Source organism: Xiphophorus couchianus, chromosome 23 (assembly GCF_001444195.1).
Source record: "Xiphophorus couchianus chromosome 23, X_couchianus-1.0, whole genome shotgun sequence".
NCBI lineage: Eukaryota > Metazoa > Chordata > Actinopteri > Cyprinodontiformes > Poeciliidae > Xiphophorus > Xiphophorus couchianus.
The window spans coordinates 16,250,691-16,277,665 of NC_040250.1; the positions used below are offsets into that span (position 1 = coordinate 16,250,691).

Below are 26,975 nucleotides of genomic sequence, written 5' to 3' on the forward strand. Positions count from 1 at the left end.
AGAAAAACAGTTATGTTCTTATTTACTTATTTATTTTATTATTATTTTTAATAATTATTACCACGTAACTCACTCGGGATGAGACATCTGGACAGAAAACTCCTACAAATGTTCAAAATTTTTCTGATGTGGCTGATGGAAAAAGAGTTTGTTCAGGAGGAACTTATCAAAGTGAATGTCAACCATAAAAAAATGATCTGTACCTGAACTTTCCAAGAATGTAGAGCAATAGAATTTACCCATTTGGTCTGAAAATATGTGCATGTATGGATTTAAGAAAAATAAGTGTTCTATCATAAGCCAAATACAAATGAGTTATTCACTGACAGAAATTCATTAGTAAAACAAATAATTCTTCAATCATCACTAGCACTTCTTTCAAAGTAGAGGAAGCCACATCAAATCTGCATACAAACAGGAAATGAGACCGAGACTAAGGTAAACTAAAAAAAAAAGAAAACACAAAAAACCAACACTGGCCAATCTTTGAAAGTGGTGAATGCAAAGCTTAAAATTCAAGCAGTAATTGCAGAACTTAAGCACAATAACCAGAGAAACAACTGTTAAAATTCACACTTCCAACTGTGGGAGTTGGATGTACCCTGAGGAAATGGATTTATGCAACCTAGACATCAGCCTGACCATAGAACAAACACAATCCATTCTTTACTACAGCATACGGCTTCCTGTTATCCATATTGCAGCAAGAAGTCAAGACAATGACCAAAAGGAAAGGGTCACAAGGCAACCTTAACCACCCCTCCTAAAAGCAAATGAAAAAAATGGGCCCTATGCATCTTGAACACTGAAATACTTAAATTTAAACCTTATGTATAACAAACACACACATTAACAAGCTAATAAATCCAAAAAAACCCCGGAAAATATTATTCTGAAAACAAATTACTATATAACACACAATTTCAGAAGTCTTCATGAAATTTATTTCAGGACCAAGGATAGAGAAAGAAACAGAAGCTCTGATTCCTTTAAGAAGCAAGAGGAGAAGTAGAAGATGAGCAAGAAATGTAAAGACATTTTTAAGATTTGTATTGAAAATCATGAATATAAAAGAAGAATACACCTCAAACCTATTTGAAAGAGAATGAAAAGTAAGCATGAGAAAGGGTCTGGCTTGAAAGGAGAAAGCATTTTTCAGTGATCTTTCTTTATAACTAATGATTGCAAGCTCAAGTTTTGAAACATTATGCAAAACATACATATGACAACAATAAAAAAGAGAAAATAGCACCATAGTCTTACTTCTAATTAATAATTGAAAGGTGAGTCTTTCCTCTGCTCAAATGGATTACAAAAAGGAAACAACAAACTGACGCAATAAAGAAATGCATATATGTTCTCACAAAAACAGCATCATATAACTTCTGATTCATCACAGCAGCAAAAGGAGAAGAACAAGTTACGATGCCATTCGAGTGCTTTCTGGTGATAGACTAAAATTTAACTATTACCCACTTAATCTAAAGGTCGCTATGAAAAAACTTGCAAAAAAAACTTTTGATTAATAAAATGATAGGTATTGTTTAGAAGTCAGATGGAAAAATCCATATTAAATCCAATCATGAACTCAATAACGAACATAAACTTGTGTAAAATGCAACTGGTAAGGAGATTTCAAGAATAGAATATGGACCATGAAATACCTTCACAAACATATAAACATTCAAAGCAATTTATAAAAAATACAAAATGAGTTTCATGAATGTAACGAGTAGTGACTGAATTCAAAAAGATTTATAAATTCATACCTCTGGGGAATCATCACAGACTCCAAAAACATCAGCAAAATCTGTTGGACTTTTCTTCAGAGTCTGGTCAGCAGGCAGTGTGTTGTCATTGTAAGATGATACAAACTTAAAGTCACTGGTTCTGGATCCTGTTGTCAGGTAGGCATCATAATTATAGGTGCTGCGTAAAGTTCCTGTACCGTCAACATCTGCGTAATTTGGAGGAAGATAAGCTCCTGGTATGGCTACTGCTCCATCAAACAACAGTCTGGGCTTTCTCCTACGACAAAACCTCACACCCAGGATGATGATGATGAAGGTCAGAAAGAAGGTGGACACAGAAACCAGCGCGATGATCAGATAAAAGGTCAACTTGGAGTTCTTCTCATCAAAAGAAATGTCTTTCAGTTCAGGAACTTCCGCCAAGTTATCAGAAATAAGTAAATACATTGAACAGGTGGCAGACAGAGAGGGCTGTCCATTATCTTTCACTGCAACAATCAGGTTCTGTTTCATGCTGTCAGATTCTGAAATGTCTCGCTGTGTCCTGATTTCTCCACTGTGTAGATCAATACTGAAAAGTCCAGGATCTGTGGCTTTGACTATATGATAGGACAGCCAGGCGTTCTGTCCAGAGTCTGCGTCCACTGCTATCACTTTGGACACCAGAGACCCTCCATGTGCAGCTTTGGGGACCAACTCAGTCATGAAGGAGCTGCCCTCTGGTGCTGGGTACAATATCTGAGGAGAGTTGTCATTCACATCAGATATGAACACACTGACAGTCACGTTGCTGCTGAGAGGAGGAGAACCATTGTCTCTGGCCATCACTTGGACTTTAAAACTCCTGAACTGTTCATAATCAAATGACCTCACAGCGTGGATCACTCCTGTGTCTCCATTAACAGATAGATAGGAGGACACCGAGGCACCGTTCACCTCACCAGGTAACAGAGAATAAATCACTGTACCATTTTGTCTCCAGTCAGGATCTCGAGCAGAAACAGTACATAAAGAGGAGCCAGGTTTGTTATTTTCACTCACATATGCGCTGTAGGACTGTTCCTCAAACACAGGTGGGTTGTCATTGATGTCAGCTACAGATAAATGAATAGTTTTAGAGGAGGACAGAGGAGGAGAGCCCTCATCAGTGGCAAATATTGTAATGTTGTAATCAGATACTAGTTCACGGTCCAGTTGTCCTGTGGTCACTAGAGAATAATAGTTTTTAATAGAAGGAACCAACTTAAAAGGGACATTTTCCTGGATGGAGCAGCGAACCTGTCGGTTATTCTCAGAGTCTCTGTCCTGTACATTAATGATGCCCACCTCTGTCCCAGATGGAGTGTCTTCTGGTATGGGATTGGTCAGTGATTTCAGACTAACTACAGGGGCGTTGTCATTCACATCAGTAATAGAAATAATGACCTCAGAATAAGATGACAACCCCAGACCATCTTTTGCTTTAATACGTATTTCATATGATGTTGTAACTTCATAGTCTACAGTATCCATTACACATATTTCCCCTTTCTTACTATCAATGCTGAATATTTTCATCACTTCATCAGTAACATGTCCAAATTCATAGGTCACATCTCCATTCACTCCCTCATCTGCATCAGTTGCACTCACTGTTATCACTACAGTACCAATAGGAGAGTTTTCAGGCAGACTGGCTTCATAAACGGCCTGGCTAAACACTGGGGCGTTATCATTAGCATCCAGTACAGTTACATGTATGACCACTGTACCTGATCTCTGAGGCGATCCGCCATCTAAAGCTGTAAGGAGTAAATTAATTTCCTTTTGTTTTTCTCGATCAAGCTCCTTATCTAAAACAAGCTCCACTGTGTTTCCATTCGCAGCCAGAATAAAATTTTCGTTCTTTTCTAGGCTATACTGCTGAACTGAATTTTGTCCTACATCCGCATCGTGAGCCTCCTCGATTAAAAAGCGAGCTCCTCTTACTGCCGATTCTGTAATTTCTAAGTCTATTTTTACGTCCTTAAATACTGGTGAGTTATCATTAATATCTTGAATATGAAGGCTGATCCGATGCAGCTCCAGAGGATCTTCCAAAACGAGCTCCTGTTTTAAGATACATGAAGCCTTTTTGCCACAAAGGCCTTCACGATCAATCCTCTCGGTCACCATCAGCGCTCCGTTTCTCACGTTGATGTCACAGTAACGTTTATCACTCTCCTCGGTGTCAATGCGGGCTCTTCTGGTGGACAGCGCTCCTGTCTGCAGCCCGAGATCCTTCGCGATATTTCCAATAACTGATCCTCGTTTCATCTCCTCTGGAAAGGAATAACTCTGTTCTAAATGCGCGACGTGCAGAAGAAAAAAAGAGAAGCTAACCAGCGACGGAAAGATTACCATTTTAAAACCCGTTTTCAAATGTTAGTTCTGAAAGGGTTTAGGTAGTAGTTCCTTAAATATAACCGGATGACATGAAACGACGAAATGCGTCAATTCAGCGATCCTGCTTTTTAATATAGAACAGCTCCAAGGCGCAAATCCGGGAACTTAACAAAGGAAGGAGGAATGATGTTATTTTATGCTGGTATAGAGCGACATCTTGAGCTCAGCTGAGCAACATTACTCGCCTTTAAACAATACAAATAAATCGAACTGATAATTTTTATTTTTTTTCTTCAAATCTTTAAACAATTTTCATTTTAATAAACTTGACATATCTATTAAGCTTTGTCTAGGAATATCCTGCATCTGAATGCACTTACATCTCCCTTTACTATTCAAGTGAACAAAGCTTTAACGTCTTATATTTTTAGCAGTTACCATAAAATTCATGAAAGATTTCACAGTTTTTGTTGAACCTGTTCATACAGCTAGTAAAAATAATGTACTGCATAATTAAAAAGTAAAATCTTTCCCAGTTAGTAAAGGGAAACTCTACTACAAAAGAAAGTTCTTGTTTTGTAGAGTTTAAACAGATATATTATCATGTAACTCATGCATGACTGCTCAATTTGTATTCACCATGTTCATAAAGTAGCACCAGTAAAATACTGCTATATTGCAAATTAAAACACAACAAATTATTGAGTAAGTATGGGAAATGGCAACGTAAGAGAGTATTGTCTCAGATTTTAAAGAAACATTGCATGCAACTCACAGAGCTTTGTGTAGTGTTTTCAGTAAACCAGTTCATAAACTAGAAATATTCAAAATCTGCATTTTTACCAAGTAAAACACAAAATATTAACCCGTAACGAAGGCAAAACTCTACTGTAAAGGAAAGACAGCTATATATATATATATATATTGAACAGTTTTTATTATGTAACTCACACTGAAGTGTGTTGGGCAGAAAACTTACAAATCTTAGCTTTTTTTAGATGCCTTTCTTCCAGTTAAACACAAACTGGATAGAGTTAATACAGACATGCCTGCATGTCATCAGGCAACAGCTTGTTCAAGTGAACCTCATAAAAGTAAATGTCTACCTTTTTAAAACTGTACCACAACTTTAGAACAACTTACCAAGAAAGTAGAGTAATATAACTTTTATATTTTGGCTGACAATATGTATATATGAATGTTAGAAAAAAAAGCTGTTATTATCAGCCAAACTCAAATGAATTGTTCACTGACAGAAAACATGACTAGCTTACACATAAATAATATCAGTAAAAAATAACACTACAATCATCAAAAGCAATGCTTCCAAAGCAGAGCAAGCCATAACAACCAGAGACATGAGACTGAGGTTGGGTAACAATAATAACAATGGGGAAAACATGAAATTCACAGTGAGGGATCTTTGTAAATGATGATTCCAGGCTTAAATTTTCTAGCAGTATTTGCAGATATACGCATAACAACCAGAGAGACATACAGTATGTGGAAGTTTGATGAATTCTGTGGAAATTGAACTATAAAGATGAACATCAGCCTGACTACAGATAAAACACAATCCATTCCTCAGGATGAGCAACAGCAACCTGTTTATCCATGATACAGCAAGAAGACAGGACAACAACCACAAACCAACTTTAGCCGCCTCACATAAAAGTCAATAAATAGCAAGATTCTTCTGCAGCTGATTTTCAGGCTGCTCTGCAATACTATGCTTTTTTAGACAACAACATTATCCAGGATGTAAAAGGTTTAGAAACGTGTTAAAGAACTTTTCCGTGACCACAATTATGATTTATGTAGAATATGGGTGAATGAATCTGCTTGTTGAATTTTTAAAGACAAGATTAAGATTCAAAAACCTGAAGCAAAACTCAAAATTTCCCAGGAGAATCTGAAACATATGACTAAAACCCACAAATGCTTAAAAAACAAAAACAAGAAAACAAAACATGATTACAATAGATAACACGGTATTCAGATTTTTGCAAAATGCAAAGTGCGGCAAAAGCAAATGTTAAAAAATTGGAGACATAAGAGATGAGGGTATGTTAAAGGTGACAAGAAACTGAGAAAATAATAATAATAATAATACCATTATTTTAGAAAAAAATACCTGAGAATTCTTTTGAAGATACCAATAATAAGGGAAATAGCAAAAACTCAAATACTAAAATCAAAATCTCCTGTTTAATAAACATATGCTTTAATGAGTAAATAAAGCCAATTAGGATAACACAAATTTTGCCCTGAAAACAAACTACTTCAGACCACACAAATGTAAAACTCTTTCTGAAGTGGATTGGAGGACCAAGGACAGAGAAACAAAAGAGCCAAAGAAACACAAACAGTGGAACCATTCATGAAAAATAGCCGAAGAATAAAAATGGAAAATAAGAATGGAATAAAATGGCATGTGTAAAACTTGAGTGTAAAATCACAGCTAGCAAAGTAGAAGAAATCACCGAAAAAAATAAAGAATGACGTGCAGAAGTCAAATCCAAAAATCATAAGTAAAGTCAATCATGACAATGAACTTCTCTAATATGCTTTGTATGCTGACATTAAGAAAAGAAAGTGGGTTGTGAAAGAACTTCATGTACATAAACACACAAAAAATAATTTATCATAAATACGAAATGAGTTTCACGAAATAAAACGAGTAGTGACTGAATCCAAAAAGATCTATAGATTCATACCTCTGGGGAATCATCACAGACGCCAAACACATCAGCAAAGTCCGATGGACTTTTCTTCAGAGTCTGGTCAGCAGGCAGCGTGTTGTCATTGTAAGATGAAACAAACTTAAAGTCACTGGTTCTGGATCCTGTTGTCAGGTAGGCATCATAATTATAGGTGCTGCGTAAAGTCCCAGTCCCGTCAACATCTGCGTAATTTGGAGGAAGATAAGCTCCTGGGATGGCTACTGCTCCATCAAACAACAGTCTGGGCTTTCTCCTACGACAAAACCTCACACCCAGGATGATGATGATGAAGGTCAGAAAGAAGGTGGACACAGAAACCAGCGCGATGATCAGATAAAAGGTCATCTTGGAGTTCTTCTCATCATAAGAAATGTCTTTCAGTTCTGGCACTTCAGCGAAGTTGTCAGAAATAAGTAAATACATTGAACAGGTGGCAGACAGAGAGGGCTGTCCATTATCTTTCACTGCAACAATCAGGTTCTGTTTCATGCTGTCAGATTCTGAAATGTCCCGCTGTGTCCTGATTTCTCCACTGTGCAAATCAATACTGAAAAGTCCAGAATCTGTGGCTTTCACTATATGATAGGACAGCCAGGCGTTCTGTCCAGAGTCTGCGTCCACTGCTATCACTTTGGACACCAGAGACCCTCCATGTGCAGCTTTAGGGACCAACTCAGTCATGAAGGAGCTGCCCTCTGGTGCTGGGTACAATATCTGAGGAGAGTTGTCATTCACATCTGATATGAACACACTGACAGTCACGTTGCTGCTGAGAGGAGGAGAACCATTGTCTCTGGCCATCACTTGGACTTTGAAACTCCTGAACTGTTCATAATCAAATGACCTCACAGCGTGGATCACTCCTGTGTCTCCATTAACAGATAGATAGGAGGACACCGAGGCACCGTTCACCTCACCAGGTAACAGAGAATAAATCACTGTACCGTTTTGTCTCCAGTCAGGATCTCGAGCAGAAACAGTACATAAAGAGGAGCCAGGTTTGTTATTTTCACTCACATATGCGCTGTAGGACTGTTCCTCAAACACAGGTGGGTTGTCATTGATATCAGCTACAGACAACTGAATAGTTTTAGAGGAGGACAGAGGAGGAGAGCCTTCATCAGTGGCAGTGATTGTAATGTTGTAATCAGATACTAGTTCACGGTCCAGTTGTCCTGTGGTCACCAGAGAATAATAGTTTTTAATAGAAGGAACCAACTTAAAAGGGACATTTTCCTGGATGGAGCAGCGAACCTGTCGGTTATTCTCAGAGTCTCTGTCCTGTACATTAATGATGCCCACCTCTGTACCAGATGGAGTGTCTTCTGGTATGGGATTGGTCAGTGATTTCAGACTAACTACAGGGGCGTTGTCATTCACATCAGTGATAGAAATGATAACCTTAGCATAAGATGACAACCCCAGACCATCTTTTGCTTTAATACGCATTTCATATAATGTTGTAACTTCATAATCTACAGCATCCATTACATGTATTTCCCCTTTTTTACTACCAATGCTGAATATTTTCATCACTTCATCAGAAACATGTCCAAAATCATAGGTCACATCTCCATTCACTCCCTCATCTGCATCAGTTGCACTCACTGTTATCACTACGGTACCAATAGGAGAGTTTTCAGGCAGACTGGCTTTATAAACGGCCTGGCTAAACACTGGGGCGTTATCATTAGCATCCAGTACAGTTACATGTATGACCACTGTACCTGATCTCTGAGGAGATCCGCCATCTAAAGCTGTAAGGAGTAAATTAATTTCCTTTTGTTTTTCTCGATCAAGCTCCTTATCTAAAACAAGCTCCACTGTGTTTCCATTCGCAGCCAGAATGAAATTTTCGTTCTTTTCAAGGCTATACTGCTGAACTGAATTTTGTCCTACATCCGCATCGTGAGCCTCCTCGATTAAAAAGCGAGCTCCTCTTACTGCCGATTCTCTAATTTCTAAGTCTATTTTTACTTCCTTAAATACTGGTGAGTTATCATTAATATCTTGAATATGAAGGCTGATCCGATGCAGCTCCAGAGGATCTTCCAAAACGAGCTCCTGTTTTAAGATACATGAAGCCTTTTTGCCACAAAGGCCTTCACGATCAATCCTCTCGGTCACCATCAGCGCTCCGTTTCTCACGTTGATGTCACAGTAACGTTTATCACTCTCCTCGGTGTCAATGCGGGCTCTTCTGGTGGACAGCGCTCCTGTCTGCAGCCCGAGATCCTTCGCGATATTTCCAATAACTGATCCTCGTTTCATCTCCTCTGGAAAGGAATAACTCTGTTCTCCATGCGCGACGTGCAGAAGAAAAAAAGAGAAGCTAACCAGCGACGGAAAGATTACCATTTTAAAACCCGTTTTCAAATGTTAGTTCTGAAAGGGTTTAGGTAGTAGTTCCTTAAATATAACCGGATGACATGAAACGACGAAATGCGTCAATTCAGCGATCCTGCTTTTTAATATAGAACAGCTCCAAGGCGCAAATCCGGGAACTTAACAAAGGAAGGAGGAATGATGTTATTTTATGCTGGTATAGAGCGACATCTTGAGCTCAGCTGAGCAACATTACTCGCCTTTAAACAATACAACCCCCCGCTCCGTAAAAAACAAGTGGTGGTGTTTAATATTTTCGAACCATTTTCCTTTCAGATCATTTAAAATTAATTCAAATCTGGGAATGGGGTTTAAGAAACATGACAAATCTATCAAGATTGATCCAGGAACACCAACGTCTGCAACGTAATCTATTACAGTAATAAGAACATGGCTTTACGTGTGGACATAATAATAATAATAATAATAATAATAATAATAATAATAATTTATATTGCATTTATTAGTACAGCCAAAGTCACCTAACAAGAGAAAATACTAACAAAAAAAAAAACATGGTCTAAGTTAGACATCTGAAGATGTACACAGAGAATATTTTAGGACTCATGGATTCTTAAAATGTACTACCAGCCCAGTACAAAATTCTGATTTTTGTTCAGCACTCCAAATAAGTTTATTCAGTTCCTTTTAGGTTATGTAAATTGCCATATATTACCAGGTAAGTGATGCTATTAAATTCAAGCAAAGAGAAGTTTTAACTTCTGAAATTGTAAATAGTTATTCCCAAGTAACTTAAGCAGTGTTGTACAGTTTTCATTTTGTCCTGTTCATAAACTGCAAACAAAAAATTATTGTGTAATTACAAAGTGAAATCTAACATATTACCTAGTAAGTAAAGGGAAAATGTACTTTGAAAAAAAATATCTTATTTTGTAAATTTTAAACAAATATTATCATGTAACTCAAGTAGAATTGTATGTCTCTATTTACCCTGTTCTTAAGGAAGCACCAGTAAATTACTGTATTAATGCAAAGTAAATCACAAAGAAATGTTCAAAAAGCATGGGGAAAATGATGGGTAAAGTAAGAGGTTTTTCTCTGATTTTAAACAAATATTATAGTATAACTCACATTGGATTGTATATCATTTTCAATTAACCATTTCATAAACTTGCCATACTTAAACACTGCATTAACACCAAGTAAACCACAAAATATAACCTAACAACAAAGATGAAACTCTACTGTAAAAGAAAACCAGTCATTTATTTATGTATTTATAACAATTATTAGTAAGTCACTCATTCTGGATAATTCTTTTAGACAGAAAACTCTTACAAATGTTGAAAGTTTTTCTGAGGTGGCTGATGGAAAAAGGATTTGTTCAGGTGAAAGTGAATGTCAACCAATTAAAAAAACCCTCCTTCTAAACCTTCCAAGAATGTAGCGCAATAGAATTTCCCCATTTGGTACGAGAATATTTATGAACTGAAGAAAAATAAGTATGCTGTCGTAAGATAAATTCAAATGATTTGCTCATTGACAGAAAATGTAATTAGTTTCATCCCAAATAAATTCATTAGTAAAAAGAATGTGAAGAAAATGATTTCTTCAATCATCACAACCACTATTTACCAAAAAGAGCAAGCCACATAAAGCCAGAATTCAAAACAAGACATGAGACCAAGACTAGGGTAAACTAATAATATATTTTTTAAAAAGTGCAGTGGCGATCTTTGGGAAGTGATTAATCCCAAGTTAAGTATATGCACAATAACCAGAGAAACAGCTGCTAAAAACAATTGTGGGAGTTGGATGTACTCTGGAAAAATGGACTTAGGCCAACATGAGCCTGACCACAGAAGAAACACAATCTGTTCCTGACAATATGCTACAGCATCCACATTTTGTTATTCATGATGCAGCGACAAGTCAAGACAATGACCAAAAGGAAAAGGTCACAAGGCAACTTTAACCAACCCTCCTAAAAACAAATGAAAAATAAGGGTCCTATGTATTATAAACAATGAATCACTTAAATTAAATCCTTATTTATTACAAACACAGGCATCAGTGAGCTAATAAATCTAAATGGTACACAGCAAAGATTACCCTGAAAACAAATTACTTTAGAAAACACAAATGCAAAAGGTTTTATAAAGTGGATTTCAGGACCAAGGATAGAGGAAGAAACAGAAGCTCTGGTTCCTTTCAACAAGAAGCAAGAGGATGACTAGAGAAACAGCAAGAAATATAAAGAAATTTGTAAGATTTGTGTGAAAAGTCATAGATATAAAAGAAACCCCCCTCAAAACCTACTTTGAAAATGTATCAAAAGAAAGCATGAGAGAAAGACTGGCTTGAAATGAGCCAGCATTTTACATTAAAGATACTCTGTTAGTGATGATTCTAAGCTCGAGCTTTCAAACGATATGCAAAATATCAAATCAGAAAAAGGACAAAATGGCACCTTAGACTCATTCTAAAAAGATTTAAAGGAGAGCATGTTTCATCTGAACTGATGAAGTGCAACAAAGAGACAACAAACTGACACAAAAACATTAGCAATATATTTCTCACATATAAAGCATCATGCAGCTTGTTATTAATCGTTACAACAAGATGATAACAAAATCCAGACTAAGACACAATGCCTTCAAAGCTCTTGTCATGAAAGCTTTAAATGTACATTTTATATGGTCATCTCTATAGGCGACTGTTTGCAAAAGGACTTTGAAAAAATCAAGATGATGGGTATTGTTCAAAAGTCAGATTCCAAAAGCAATAATAAACTTGATCTTAAACATGAACTTGTACAATCTGCGTTTTTAATGTTGACTTTAAGAAGACTAGATAAATCATGAACTACATACAAAAACTTGAAAAATAAAAACATAATGAGGACATAAAAGAGATTCAAGAAAAAAAAAGTACTGATTCAATCTGGAAAAAATCTATAGATTCATACCTCTGGAGAATCATCACAGACGCCAAACACATCAGCAAAGTCTGTTGGACTTTTCTTCAGAGTCTGGTCAGCAGGCAGTGTGTTGTCATTATAAGATGATACAAACTTAAAGTCACTGGTTCTGGATCCTGTTGTCAGGTAGGCATCATAATTATAGGTGCTGCGTAAAGTTCCTGTACCGTCAACATCTGCGTAATTTGGAGGAAGATAAGCTCCTGGGATGGCTACTGCTCCATCAAACAACAGTCTGGGCTTTCTCCTACGACAAAACCTCACACCCAGGATGATGATGATGAAGGTCAGAAAGAAGGTGGACACAGAAACCAGCGCAATGATCAGGTAAGAGGTCAACTTGGAGTTTTCATCGTAAGAAATGTCTTTCAGTTCTGGCACTTCAGCCAAGTTATCAGAAATAAGTAAAAACATTGAACAGGTGGCAGACAGAGAGGGCTGTCCATTATCTTTCACTGCAACAATCAGGTTCTGTTTCATGCTGTCAGATTCTGAAATGTCCCGCTGTGTCCTGATTTCTCCACTGTGCAAATCAATACTGAAAAGTCCAGAATCTGTGGCTTTGACTATATGATAGGACAGCCAGGCGTTCTGTCCAGAGTCTGCGTCCACTGCTATCACTTTGGACACCAGAGACCCTCCATGTGCAGCTTTGGGGACCAACTCAGTCATGAAGGAGCTGCCCTCTGGTGCTGGATATAATATCTGAGGAGAGTTGTCATTCATATCTGATATGAACACACTGACAGTCACGTTGCTGCTGAGAGGAGGAGAACCATTGTCTCTGGCCATCACTTGGACTTTAAAACTCCTGAACTGTTCATAATCAAATGACCTCACAGCGTGGATCACTCCTGTGTCTCCATTAACAGATAGATAGGAGGACACCGAGGCACCGTTCACCTCACCAGGTAACAGAGAATAAATCACTGTACCGTTTTGTCTCCAGTCAGGATCTCGAGCAGAAACAGTACATAAAGAGGAGCCAGGTTTGTTATTTTCACTCACATATGCGCTGTAGGACTGTTCCTCAAACACAGGTGGGTTGTCATTGATGTCAGCTACAGATAACTGAATAGATTTAGAGGAGGACAGAGGAGGAGAGCCCTCATCAGTGGCAGTGATTGTAATGTTGTAATCAGATACTAGTTCACGGTCCAGTTGTCCTGTGGTCACTAGAGAATAATAGTTTTTAATAGAAGGAACCAACTTAAAAGGGACATTTTCCTGGATGGAGCAGCGGACATTTTGGCTGTTATCCGAATCTACATCCTGTACATTAATGATGCCCACCTCTGTGCCAGGAGACACATTTTCAGGTACTTGGTTTGCTAGAGACTTTACATAGATAACAGGTGAATTGTCGTTTACATCGGTGACATGTACAGTCACTTTCGTGTAAGATGACAATCCCAAGCCATCTTTTGCTTTAATGCGTAGGTCATAAGTTGGAACCGTTTCAAAATCTATCTCGTTAATGAGTTTTAATTCTCCTGTCTTATGATCAAGGCCAAAAACTTTCTTTACATTCTCTGAAACATGTCCAAAATCATAGGTCACATCTCCATTCACTCCCTCATCTGCATCAGTTGCGCTCACTATTATCACTACAGTACCAATAGGAGAGTTTTCAGGCAGACTGGCTTCATAAACGGCCTGGCTAAAAACTGGGGCGTTATCATTAGCATCCAGTACAGTTACATGAATAAGTACAGAACCGGATCTTTGAGGAGATCCGCCATCTAAAGCTGTAAGGAGTAAATTAATTTCCTTTTGTTTTTCACGATCAAGTTCTTTATCTAAAACAAGCTCCACTGTGTTTCCATTAGCAGCCAAAATGAAATTTTCGTTCTTTTCAAGGCTATACTGCTGAACTGAATTTTGTCCTACATCCGCATCGTGAGCCTCCTCTATCACAAAGCGAGCTCCTTTTACTGCCGATTCATGAATTTCAAATGTAAACGACGCTTCGTTAAACTGCGGTGTATTATCATTAATATCTTGAACATGCAGACTGAAAGGATGCAATTCGAGAGGGTTCTCCAGCACGATTTCGCGCTTTATTACACAAGACAATCGTTCTCCACACAGCTCCTCTCGGTCAATCCTGTCGGAAATAATTAAATCCCCCGTGCTTCTATTGATATCACAATATCGCTTCCGATTCCCTGCGGCATCAACACGAGCATTCCTAAGCGACAATTTACCCACGTCCAGGTTCAAATCCTTCGCTATATTTCCAATAGAATATCCGCGTTTCACTTCCTCCTGCACTGAGTAGCTCACGTCTCCATTCACTCCGAACCAGAACAAAAAGAGGAGATACAAAATGCGATGCTCCATTGTGGTTGATAGGAAATGTGTTTAAAACACAACGAGGGTCTCTTGGTTATATTCCTCAAAAAACAGCGGTAGAAACAACAACCCCCCCAAAAAACTGCAGTAATTCGAGAGCTTCTCAATCTGTCTGGATGCGCAGATTGAATTGTAAGGCTTCCTTACATCTAAAACAGCGCGGGGAGGGAAGAAAAGCCTTCTCATAGAAAGGCAAATAGTGACACCTTGAGAAAAAGGAAGAAACAGCACTGTTCTCAGTATGAAAGTGTGCCTTTGAAAAATTATTTTCTTCTTTAGCATAATTCGTCCTCTAAGCGATCTTAAAGGCTAAACAATGCTGCAGAAGGATGTTTTAAAAGCAATAAGAACTCTGAATAATTTCTGATATTCACTTCATAAGTATGGTGAGTGCTAAAATCATGCAAAAGAAATCTGTACGGTTCATGTGTACGGAAAGTGACACAGACAAAATTTACGGAGTTTGACGGATGATGCTCATCCTGCCCGTCATTAAAAACTTTCACAATAAAAACTTTTTTGTCTCTTAGTAATCTATACAGTGTCTCTAAGAATAATCATTAAAGCAGTCATGTTAGTGGGTGTGTGTGTGTGTGTGTGTTGTTCATAACTTGAACAACAACAAAACAAATCAAACATACTAAAAAGCAATAACCCTTCCTTAATTTAATTGCTAATACGAGCATGTCCAAAAACAGATTTGTTTTGTTATTTACAGATTTGAAAACGTATCTCATTAAGTACAACTTAAATAGACTCTGTTTAAAGGAAGAGTATTATGGTATTATCTTTGCAATACCATTTCAAAGAAATCAGATCAAAAAGTGTACATAGGGCTTCCTCAAGAATTTTTGACCACAAGATAAAGCAAATTCTGATATTGTACATGTATTTAAAGATAAAAGCAAAGCAAATACTATTGTTGGACTTATAAAATTGGCGTCAGTGTTGTGAGAAGCTGCATACTAAATGCAATCTTTTGTCATACTTTTTTCAACCTTCCACTATTATGCTTGAAGATTTCAGATATTTAAGAGAGAATATTAGATAACTGCAAATACCTCGATATGACACCAAATTTGTAAACAATAAAATATTGCATGGAATATTGCAAAGACATAAACTGAAGTAGTATTAGTCCGTCAGACAGGTGCCTACCTCGGGAGATATGTCACAGCTACCAAACACATCAGCAAAATCTGTTGGACTTTTCTTCAGAGTCTGGTCAGCAGGCAGTGTGTTGTCATTGTAGGATGATACAAACTTAAAGTCACTGGTTCTGGATCCTGTTGTCAGGTAGGCATCATAATTATAGGTGCTGCGTAAAGTTCCTGTACCGTCAACATCTGCATAATTAGGAGGAAGATAAGCTCCTGGGATGGCTACTGCTCCATCAAACAACAGTCTGGGCTTTCTTCTACGACAAAACCTCACACCCAGGATGATGATGATAAAGGTCAGAAAGAAGGTGGACACAGAAACCAGCGCAATGATCAGATAAGAGGTCAACTTGGAGTTCTTTTCATCATAAGAAATGTCTTTCAGTTCTGGTACTTCAGCCAAGTTATCAGAAATAAGTAAAAACATTGAACAGGTGGCAGACAGAGAGGGCTGTCCATTATCTTTCACTGCAACAATCAGGTTCTGTTTCATGCTGTCAGATTCTGAAATGTCTCGCTGTGTCCTGATTTCTCCACTGTGTAGATCAATACTGAAAAGTCCAGGATCTGTGGCTTTGACTATATGATAGGACAGCCAGGCGTTCTGTCCAGAGTCTGCGTCCACTGCTATCACTTTGGACACCAGAGACCCTCCATGTGCAGCTTTGGGGACCAACTCAGTCATGAAGGAGCTGCCCTCTGGTGCTGGATATAATATCTGAGGAGAGTTGTCATTCACATCTGATATGAACACACTGACAGTCACGTTGCTGCTGAGAGGAGGAGAACCATTGTCTCTGGCCATCACTTGGACTTTAAAACTCCTGAACTGTTCATAATCAAATGACCTCACAGCGTGGATCACTCCTGTGTCTCCATTAACAGATAGATAGGAGGACACCGAGGCACCGTTCACCTCACCGGGTAACAGAGAATAAATCACTGTACCGTTTTGTCTCCAGTCAGGATCTCGAGCAGAAACAGTACATAAAGAGGAGCCAGGTTTGTTATTTTCACTCACATATGCGCTGTAGGACTGTTCCTCAAACACAGGTGGGTTGTCATTGATGTCAGCTACAGATAACTGAATAGATTTAGAGGAGGACAGAGGTGGAGAGCCCTCATCTGTGGCAGTGATTGTAATGTTGTAATCAGATACTAGTTCACGGTCCAGTTGTTCTGTGGTCACTAGAGAATAATAGTTTTTAATAGAAGGAACCAACTTAAAAGGGGCATTTTGCTGAATGGAGCAGCGAACCTGTCGGTTATTCTCAGAGTCTCTGTCCTGTACATTAATGATGCCCACCTCTGTACCAGGTGACACATTCTCAGGTATGGGGTTAGACAAGGATTTTATATTTATTAATGGAGCGTTGTCATTCACATCAGTGATATCAATAATCACTTTAGCTTCTGAAGACAGGCCGTAACCATCTTTGGCTTCAATCATCAGTTCATACTTCGATCCTTCTTCATAATCTAATTCACCTGCTACAATTATTTCTCCAGTTTTTTCATTAAGTGAAAATAACTTTTTTGATTTTTCAGACAGTCGGCCAAACTCATAAGTCACCTCGCCGTTAACACCTTCATCTACATCGTTTGCACTTACTGCGATAACTGGAGTATTTAAAGGAGCATTTTCCGGAAAACTGGCTGTGTACACAGCCTCGGTAAACACAGGAGCATTGTCATTAGCGTCGAGCACAGTAACATGTATGACTACAGCTCCTGATCTCTGCGGAGATCCACCATCTACAGCTGTTAGCAATAATTTCAATTCTTGCTGTTCTTCTCGATCTAATTCTTTATCTAAGACTAGCTCTCCATATTTACTGCCAGCACTGGTCGTTTGAATGCTAAACACAAAGTGGGGGTTTTGTTCTAAGGTGTAGCTTTGAATGGCGTTCTGGCCTATATCTGCATCGTGCGCTGCATTAATGCGATACCTGGCTCCTTTGGCAGCAGACTCTCTGATTTCCAGCTTCACTGTATCTTTTTGAAACACTGGAGAATTGTCGTTTATGTCCTCAACCTGAAGGGACAACCTATGCAGTTCCAGGGGATTTTCTAAAAGCAGGTCAAATTTAAGAACACAGCTCGGTTTTTGTCCACAGTGCTCCTCTCTGTCTATTCTTCCGGCGACCACTAAATCTCTGGTTCTCGGGTCAACTCTGATATACTCCTTCTCGCTTCGTTCCATTTCAACACGGGCTTTACGAGCCTCGATTCCCTGCGATCCCAGTCCTAAATCCCTGGCAACATTTGCGATGACAGATCCGTGCTTCAGCTCCTCTTGGACGGAGTAGGTCAGTTCTCCCTGTGTGCAGTGTTCAACAAAAAGGACAAAGAGGAGTCCATAGATCCCGGGAAAACGTATTCCATGCGCCATCATCAGACACGTAAATAATCCAGATAAGTTTTCGGTAACGAAGTATTTTCGATTACGATTTCAGCATTCCTTGGGTTTTGCTCCAGCTTTAGAGGAAAAAGACGAAATACGTCCCAGTCCTCATGGTGGATCGTGTGCAAAACATCTTCGGGGTTAAACGCGTTGTTGGTCTTTAGTGACACCTTGAGTATAGCTAAAAAATGACAACTCAGCAAAAGCTATCAAAATCACGATCTGTATTTTGAAAAGAAAATGATTCCATTAAAATATTAAATCAATCAAATAAATGCATTCTTATTGAAGTAAAATCGGACTTTTATTTTGTGTCATTACTGCAAAGGCTCATCTAAATTTTTAAATGTTTAAAAGTGCATCATTCCCGTGTCGTTAAAACGTAAAAAGCGTTTTGAGTTTTCCAAAATAGCATCGGAAATTTCATGTGTCTTTTTCGTAGTTAATAATTGTTAAATCGCTCCGTGCAAATATAAATGCAAACACCTTTCAAGTGAACGCGATCATACATGTTTGTTTTCAGTAAAGAGAAAACGTGGAAACACTGAATGAGAAAAAAAATCGTTAGTGGTCATCACCCCGTCCGCTCCGTATTTCAACGAATTAAATTTTAATTACGTCTCACAAATCTTTTCACGATTGTTTGGTTTTCGTTGAGTTTTTTTCTTATTGTGAGCACAAAGTGAAAACACCAATAACTTGATAAACGTTTTTGAAGTATTCAAAAATCCAGCCATTCAACCTTATTATTAACTTATTTTTTCTTTCTTTCTGTCATGAACCGTGGTGGTGGAAGCGGTGAGGGAAACGCAGCAGACCCAGATGAGATGCATGATGGGAGTTTAATGATGAAAATAGGCTCAAATAAATTCTAAAAGTCCAAAAACCTGGCAGCACAGTTGAGCGGAAGGCTATGGCTCAGCACTGGCAGCAACAGGCTACACGCATGGACAAGAACACATTGACAAGGACCCGACAGAGACGCAGACACACAGGTGGCATTAAATACACAGAGGACAATCACAGAAACGAGACACACCTGGGAATGATCAAGGGGGAGACGGGACAGCACAAATACTCAGGGACACAGAAAACTCAAAATAAACACAGATAAAAAAACATATCACGACACTTTCTTTTAAATCAGAGATCGTAGCATCCAATTATATGATCTAATAAGAAGTTATTGACAAAACTTTGATTGAAATGTCTTTCGGCATGTTAAATAAGTGGGTCATTCATAAATTTCAACGACTAGTGTAGCAGTCAATTTCAGCACCCGGGACAGAGACATAAACTAAGCTGCTACCTCATTTGGAGAAATCGGGGAAACCCGTGAGCCAGTAACTGGGGAACATAAAGTTCCGCCGTTGTTATACAGACCATCACTTCATGTCTTAAGTTCATTTTGCGCTTTTAGCAGTAATCATGGAAAGCGAGCGTTCACATTGAAGTCGGTGAAACTATAACAACAAAAACCCCGCATTTGAATGTAAAAACACAGAACACTGACAAACGAGCAAACCGTAGAAGTTTAGAATAATTCCTGACACACGCACCAACATATGAAACGATGGTTTATAATATTTGACACTTTCATATTATGGATGTTGAACAAATTACCACAAGTCACTCCAAACGAACAAGTAAATAAAGTGCTCAAAACTACCTCAAGATTTCAAATATGTTTTAGAAAACTGATGAAAAGTTATACTGTTTGAAAGAGTGAAAAATATGCATACGCCAGTTATAGGTTAGAAAAATACAACAGTTTGAAGTAAAAAAAAACGATAACTTATGACCTGGCAAAATCAAAGAATAAGAGAACATTGAATTACTGTATACGCATAATAAAATGGTTCAGTAAGAGAAGAGAGACAAATATATGCTCAACATAAGAAAAGTGTGGGGATAAAAATTACTAAAAAGGTAGGGGGTACCCAAATATGAACATCCTAGTACGTAAGCCATGACAGAAATTGCAAATCATTCAGAGGGTTAAAAAAAATGAAGAGGAGCATTATATAAAAGGAAAAATCGATGAGGAAGTTATTATATAAATTTTGGTGAAAATATCTCTGAAAAGGGAAAAAAGTTAAAGAACTCTACTATGAGAGGTGGTATGAAAAATGAGTAAATAAATATGAAAAGGATCGATAAGTACTTGAAGTTGATAGGCAGGTCAAACGAAACAATTTTTTTTTACCTCTGGAAAGTCCTTGTTGTCTCCAAACACATCACCAAAATCAGTTGGACTTTTCTTCAGAGTCTGGTCAGCAGAAAGCGTGTTGTCATTGTAGGATGATACAAACTTAAAGTCACTGGTTCTGGATCCTGTTGTCAGGTAGGCATCATAATTATATGTGCTGCGTAAAGTTCCTGTACCGTCAACATCTGAGTAATTTGGAGGAAGATAAGCTCCTGGGATGGCTACTGCTCCATCAAACAACAGTCTGGGCTTTCTTCTGCGACAAAACCTCACACCCAGGATGATGATGATGAAGGTCAGAAAGAAGGTGGACACAGAAACCAGTGCGATGATCAAATAGGAAGTGAGTTTGGAGTTCTTCTCATCAAGAGAAATATCCTTCAGTTCAGGAACTTCAGCTAGGTTATCAGAAATCAGTAAATACATTGAACAGGTGGCAGACAGAGAGGGCTGTCCATTATCTTTCACTGCAACAATCAGGTTCTGTTTCATGCTGTCAGATTCTGAAATGTCCCGCTGTGTCCTGATTTCTCCACTGTGCAAATCAATACTGAAAAGTCCAGGATCTGTGGCTTTGACTATATGATAGGACAGCCAGGCGTTCTGTCCAGAGTCTGCGTCCACTGCTATCACCTTGGACACCAGAGACCCTCCATGTGCAGCTTTGGGGACCAACTCAGTCATGAAGGAGCTGCCCTCTGGTGCTGGATACAAAATCTGAGGAGAGTTGTCATTCACATCAGATATGAACACACTGACAGTCACGTTGCTGCTGAGAGGAGGAGAACCATTGTCTCTGGCCATCACTTGGACTTTGAAACTCCTGAACTGTTCATAATCAAATGACCTCACAGCGTGGATCACTCCTGTGTCTCCATTAACAGATAGATAGGAGGACACCGAGGCACCGTTCACCTCACCAGGTAACAGAGAATAAATCACTGTACCGTTTTGTCTCCAGTCAGGATCTCGAGCAGAAACAGTACATAAAGAGGAGCCAGGTTTGTTATTTTCACTCACATATGCGCTGTAGGACTGTTCCTCAAACACAGGTGGGTTGTCATTGATGTCAGCTACAGATAACTGAATAGTTTTAGAGGAGGACAGAGGTGGAGAGCCTTCATCAGTGGCAATTATTGTAATGTTGTATTCAGATACTAATTCACGGTCCAGTTGTCCTGTGGTAACCAGAGAATAATAGTTTTTAATTGAGGGAACCAATTTAAAGGGGACATTTTCCTGGATTGTGCAGCTGACCTGGCGATTATGTTCAGAGTCTCTGTCCTGTACATTAATGATGCCCACCTCTGTACCAGGTGACACATTCTCTGGTATGGGATTGGACAATGACTTTAAGTGAATAATCGGGGCGTTATCATTTATATCAGTTACGTCAATAATTAAGGTTGCATATGAGGCCAATCCTAAACCATCTTTAGCGCTGATCTGCATTTCGTACAACGATTTCCTTTCATAATCAATAGTTCCACCTACTCTTACTTCACCGGTTTGTGGATTTAAAATAAAAATTTGGTTTTCATCGGACACGTGATCAAATCCGTAAGTGATTTCGCCATTCACTCCCTCATCTGCATCCGTAGCAGACACTGTTAGAACAACAGAATCCATTGATGAATTTTCAGGGAGACTCGCTTTATAAACTACCTGGCTGAACACTGGGGCGTTATCATTTGCGTCCAGAACAGTGACGTGTATCACAACGGTGCCTGATTTCTGAGGAGATCCGCCGTCAAATGCAGTCAGTAAAAATGTAATCGTGTTCTTGTCCTCCCTGTCCAGCTCTTTATCTAAGACTAACTCGCCATATTTCCGTCCAATTCCTTTTGACTTTACATTTAACTTAAAATAATCATTTTCCTGTAGTGAGTAGCCCCGCACAGCGTTGTCGCCAATGTCTGCGTCATGCGCTTCATCAAGGAGAAACGTCGCCCCTCTCATCGCAGATTCTCGAATTTCTAATTTAATTGATTCCTCTTTAAACTGGGGAGAATTATCATTAATATCTTGAATGTGAATGTTAATACGATGCAGTTCTAAAGGATTTTCAAGCACTACCTCCTGTTTTACGACGCACGATGCCCGCTTCTCACAAAGTCCTTCCCTGTCCATTCGTTCTTCGACAATTAGAGTTCCAGTCTTGACATTCAAGCTGCAGTATTTAACGCCGTTATCCTCTGTCTCAATACGAGCCTTTCGAACAGACAGCGTGCCCAGATCCAGTCCTAAATCCTTAGCAATATTTCCGACCACGGATCCTCGCTTCATCTCTTCTGGAATGGAGTAGCTCACGTCTCCAAAAACAAGGTGGATAAAAAGAACAATAAAAGCAAGGCCCCGGCGCACGACATCCCGAAAGATATTCATTTTTCTTTCCCTTAAGAAACGCCACTTTAGAATGAAACTGTGAACAAAAAAATGTACTCCGTCTATCCTGCATTCAAAATGAAGAACATCAATTGTAAAGCATGCGTAATTTGTTATCTGTCTTCCAAAAGCAAATTCTGGGTATGCGGTGGCAGTTCAGGGAGGAGAAAGATTCAGAGATCTCGTTTACTAGTACATACTGACACCATGAGTATTTGCTGCGGTACGACATGTCTGTATTTTCATGTTTCCTGCTTTAGCAACGACACGGATTTTAACATACACTTAAACTAATTAGAAATATGTTAATGTGTATTTTTTTACTGACCAAAGAAACTAAAACTTTTGATATTACGAAGATAATGTTTAGAAGGATAATAATAATAACATTATTGTAATAATAAGAAATGTGCGAAAATCGAAAATAAATCATAGGACCCTGTTTTCAAGAGCAAGCTGGAAAGAAAAAGCATCATTTTTCTATCAGCGCCAAATTCGTCACAACTTTGAAAGTAATATCAAATTAATGCACATCATTGCAAATTAGATACAATTCAAGATACAAGAAATAAAAAACGGCAATTAAAAAAAGAGGAACTATAAATACACAAAGATCACAAAAAAAAAAAAAAAAAATCAGCCAGTAACAATGCAAATAAGAAGGATGATAAAATGTTCTCTTTTTTAAGGTAGTTCTATAGAATTGACCTAACAATAAAAAAAAATCATACCTCTGGCACGGAGTCAAGCTCCCCAAAGACATCAGCAAAGTCTGATGGACTTTTCTTCAGAGTCTGGTCAGCAGGCAGCGTGTTGTCATTGTAGGATGATACAAACTTAAAGTCACTGGTTCTAGATCCTGTTGTCAGGTAGGCATCATAATTATATGTGCTGCGTAAAGTTCCTGTTCCGTCAACATCTGCATAATTAGGAGGAAGATAAGCTCCTGGGATGGCTACTGCTCCATCAAACAACAGTCTGGGCTTTCTTCTGCGACAAAACCTCACACCCAGGATGATGATGATGAAGGTCAGAAAGAAGGTGGACACAGAAACCAGCGCAATGATCAGATAAGAGGTCAACTTGGAATTTTCATCATACGAAATATCTTTAAATTCTGGCACTTCAGCCAAGTTATCAGAAATAAGTAAATACATTGAACAGGTGGCAGACAGAGAGGGCTGTCCATTATCTTTCACTGCAACAATCAGGTTCTGTTTCATGCTGTCAGATTCTGAAATGTCCCGCTGTGTCCTGATTTCTCCACTGTGCAAATCAATACTGAAAAGTCCAGGATCTGTGGCTTTGACTATATGATAGGACAGCCAGGCGTTCTGTCCAGAGTCTGCGTCCACTGCTATCACTTTGGACACCAGAGACCCTCCATGTGCAGCTTTGGGGACCAACTCAGTCATGAAGGAGCTGCCCTCTGGTGCTGGATACAAAATCTGAGGAGAGTTGTCATTCACATCTGATATGAACACACTGACAGTCACGTTGCTGCTGAGAGGAGGAGAACCATTGTCTCTGGCCATCACTTGGACTTTAAAACTCCTGAACTGTTCATAATCAAATGACCTCACAGCGTGGATCACTCCTGTGTCTCCATTAACAGATAGATAGGAGGACACCGAGGCACCGTTCACCTCACCAGGTAACAGAGAATAAATCACTGTACCGTTTTGTCTCCAGTCAGGATCTCGAGCAGAAACAGTACATAAAGAGGAGCCAGGTTTGTTATTTTCACTCACATATGCGCTGTAGGACTGTTCCTCAAACACAGGTGGGTTGTCATTGATATCAGCTACAGATAACTGAATAGTTTTAGAGGAGGACAGAGGTGGAGAGCCATCATCAGTGGCAATGATTGTAATGTTGTAACCAGACACTAATTCACGGTCCAGTTGTCCTGTGGTCACTAGAGAATAATAGTTTTTAATAGAGGGAACCAACTTAAAAGGGACATTTTGCTGAGTGGAGCAGCGAACCTGTCCATTATTCTGAGAGTCTCTGTCCTGTACATTAATGATGCCCACCTCTGTACCAGGTATTACATTCTCAGGTATGGGATTGGACAAGGACGTTATGTCTATATCTGGTCTGTTGTCATTTACATCCGAAATATCAATGATAATCTTTGTCTCTGATGAAAGACCATAACCATCTTTTGCCTCCACAAAAATCTCATATCTTGTTCTGTCTTCATAATCTATGTTGCCTGTAACAATCATCTCTCCTGTTTTTGAATCAAGAGAAAATAAAGACTGAGATTTATCAGAGAGTCTACTAAATTCGTATGTAACCTCGCCATTGATTCCTTCATCTTTATCTGATGCACTTACTGTGATAACAGGAGTTTCTAAAGCAGAGTTTTCAGGTAACCTCGCTGAATACACAGCCTCGGTAAATACGGGAGCATTGTCATTAGCGTCGAGAACAGTAACATATATGACTACAGTCCCTGATCTTGGAGGAGATCCGCCATCTACCGCTGTTAATATAATTCTTAGTTCTTGCTGCTCTTCTCGATCTAACTCTTTATCTAAAACCAGTTCACCATATTTTCTCCCAGGGCTCGTCTGAACATTAAGCACAAAATTGGGGTTTTGCTGCAGGTTGTAGCTTTGGACAGCGTTCTGGCCTATGTCTGCATCGTGCGCAGCATTAATGCGATACCTAGCTCCTTTTCCGGTTGACTCCCTGATTTCAAGCTTAATAATATCCTTTGGAAAGATCGGCTCATTGTCATTTATGTCTTGTACTTGCAGAGACAAGCGATGCAGCTCCAGAGGATTTTCCATAAGGAGGTCGTATTTGAGAATACACGTTGGGTTTTCTCCACAGAGCTCCTCTCTGTCTATTCTTCCCGTGACAAATAAATCTCCGTTTCTCAGATTAATTCCGATCATCTCTTTGTCGCTTCCTTCCACCTTAACCCGGATTTTACGAGCAGATAGTCTTCCCAGGTCCAGTTTCAGGTCTTGTGCGATATTTCCAATTACAGATCCGCGTTTCAGTTCCTCCTGGACGGAATAGGTCAGATCGCAATTGGAGTATTGCACCAGAACAAAGAAAAAAATAACGCCGTGCCATTCTAGATCCCGTCGTTTATGCATCATCTTCAAGTTGGTCTACAAAAGCTACGTCTTCTTTTAATGAGGGTTATTGTATTTCCGAATTAGGTTCTCTACCGCGCTTGTCCACGGATTCTCATATAAGACAGGTCCAGCCCGAAAATGTGTGGTGTGCAAAAGCCGTTGGAGAACATTTAAATCCAAAACGGGTCTATAGTGACACCGTGAGTTTAAATGATATTACAACGTCTCATCAGAAACAGTGAATATTATTTTGAAGAGCTGTCACATATTCCAACAATATAATTTCAAACTGTAAAATTCATTCTGTGTTGCAAAAATTTTATAATTGTAGTGAAAAAAGAATTGAAATTACATGTTTTCGTTATAAACCAATTACCAGAAAAGTTTTATTTTAAATCTCGTAACGCAGTAGAAATTAAATATTTTTAACTTAAAATAATTCTCCGTATTTATTTATTTATTTATTTATTTATTTATTTATTTATTTTTGAAAACTCCGCGTTGGCACTAGCAAAATCGATACTTCCCATCCCAGACTTATTTTCTCATTACCGATCGTATTCCTTTTTTTTTTTTTTTCTCGGGACCCGAAAACTAATTCTTGTTCAGCATTCCATAAATTCAATAAAGTCTCATCAAGAAAATCAAACAAAATCACAACAAACGTAAAAATGGTGTACTAGCCCTTTTAGGTTTGTGCGCATGTTTGTTACAACAATACGCAAGTCATTTCGAAACTAGAGTCAAAGAGAGGCGAAATAAATTACCATGGCGACTATAATGTTTGATATTGGTAAGCAATTTGGGGAAAGCAGACATTGCTGAATATGCAACGTTATTCCCCGGAACGCAAATTATTATGAAATGTTTCTACCGTAGAATCATGTTTTGAATGTGCGACGGTACAAATGTAAACAGCAGTGACAGCGTTTTTTTGTTGTTGTTTTTTTCAGAACCAAGGACAGAGAAACACATAAAAAAAGCTTTTTTCTACTGCAAAAATCAAAAGCTGGCACAAATGTCCACTGCCAAAAATAAAGCAGTTTATAATATGTCACTGGGTACCAAGGAGCAAAGTGCTGTCTTAATTAGCAACATGAAAGAAGGATCTTAAAGTACTCAATGTAATACAACTGTGGTGTATTTTCCCATTCCATCTGCGTAACTATTTTAAATCGTTCGCCAGAAAGCGGGTTTGCC

At 38.6% G+C, this 26,975-nt stretch overlaps 3 protein-coding genes across 12 annotated transcripts in view; all 3 read right to left on the bottom strand.

The window, feature by feature from the left end:
- LOC114138950 (protocadherin gamma-C5-like) overlaps nucleotides 1-26,975 on the bottom strand; it is a 238,954-nt gene that overhangs the window by 193,043 nt on the left and 18,936 nt on the right. The window contains exon 1 of one of the 10 annotated variants that reach the window (XM_028008503.1): nucleotides 23,409-25,891. The exons of 6 other annotated variants lie outside the window; for them this stretch is intronic. In XM_028008503.1, the coding sequence (XP_027864304.1) occupies nucleotides 23,409-25,796 (2,388 nt within the window). In that variant the 5' untranslated portion in view covers nucleotides 25,797-25,891. Of the gene's footprint in view, nucleotides 1-12,152; nucleotides 14,638-15,677; nucleotides 18,195-20,289; nucleotides 22,819-23,408; nucleotides 25,892-26,975 lie in introns of those variants that run through there. 3 more of the 10 variants (XM_028008504.1, XM_028008498.1, XM_028008518.1) reach the window with 3 other exon arrangements.
- On the bottom strand, nucleotides 1,764-4,299 carry LOC114138964 (protocadherin gamma-A12-like). The gene has a single exon (XM_028008533.1). The coding sequence runs from the start codon at nucleotides 4,131-4,133 to the stop codon at nucleotides 1,764-1,766; it is 2,370 nt and encodes a 789-aa protein (XP_027864334.1). The 5' UTR covers nucleotides 4,134-4,299.
- Nucleotides 6,827-9,372, bottom strand: LOC114138963 (protocadherin gamma-A12-like). The gene has a single exon (XM_028008532.1). The coding sequence runs from the start codon at nucleotides 9,194-9,196 to the stop codon at nucleotides 6,827-6,829; it is 2,370 nt and encodes a 789-aa protein (XP_027864333.1). The 5' UTR covers nucleotides 9,197-9,372.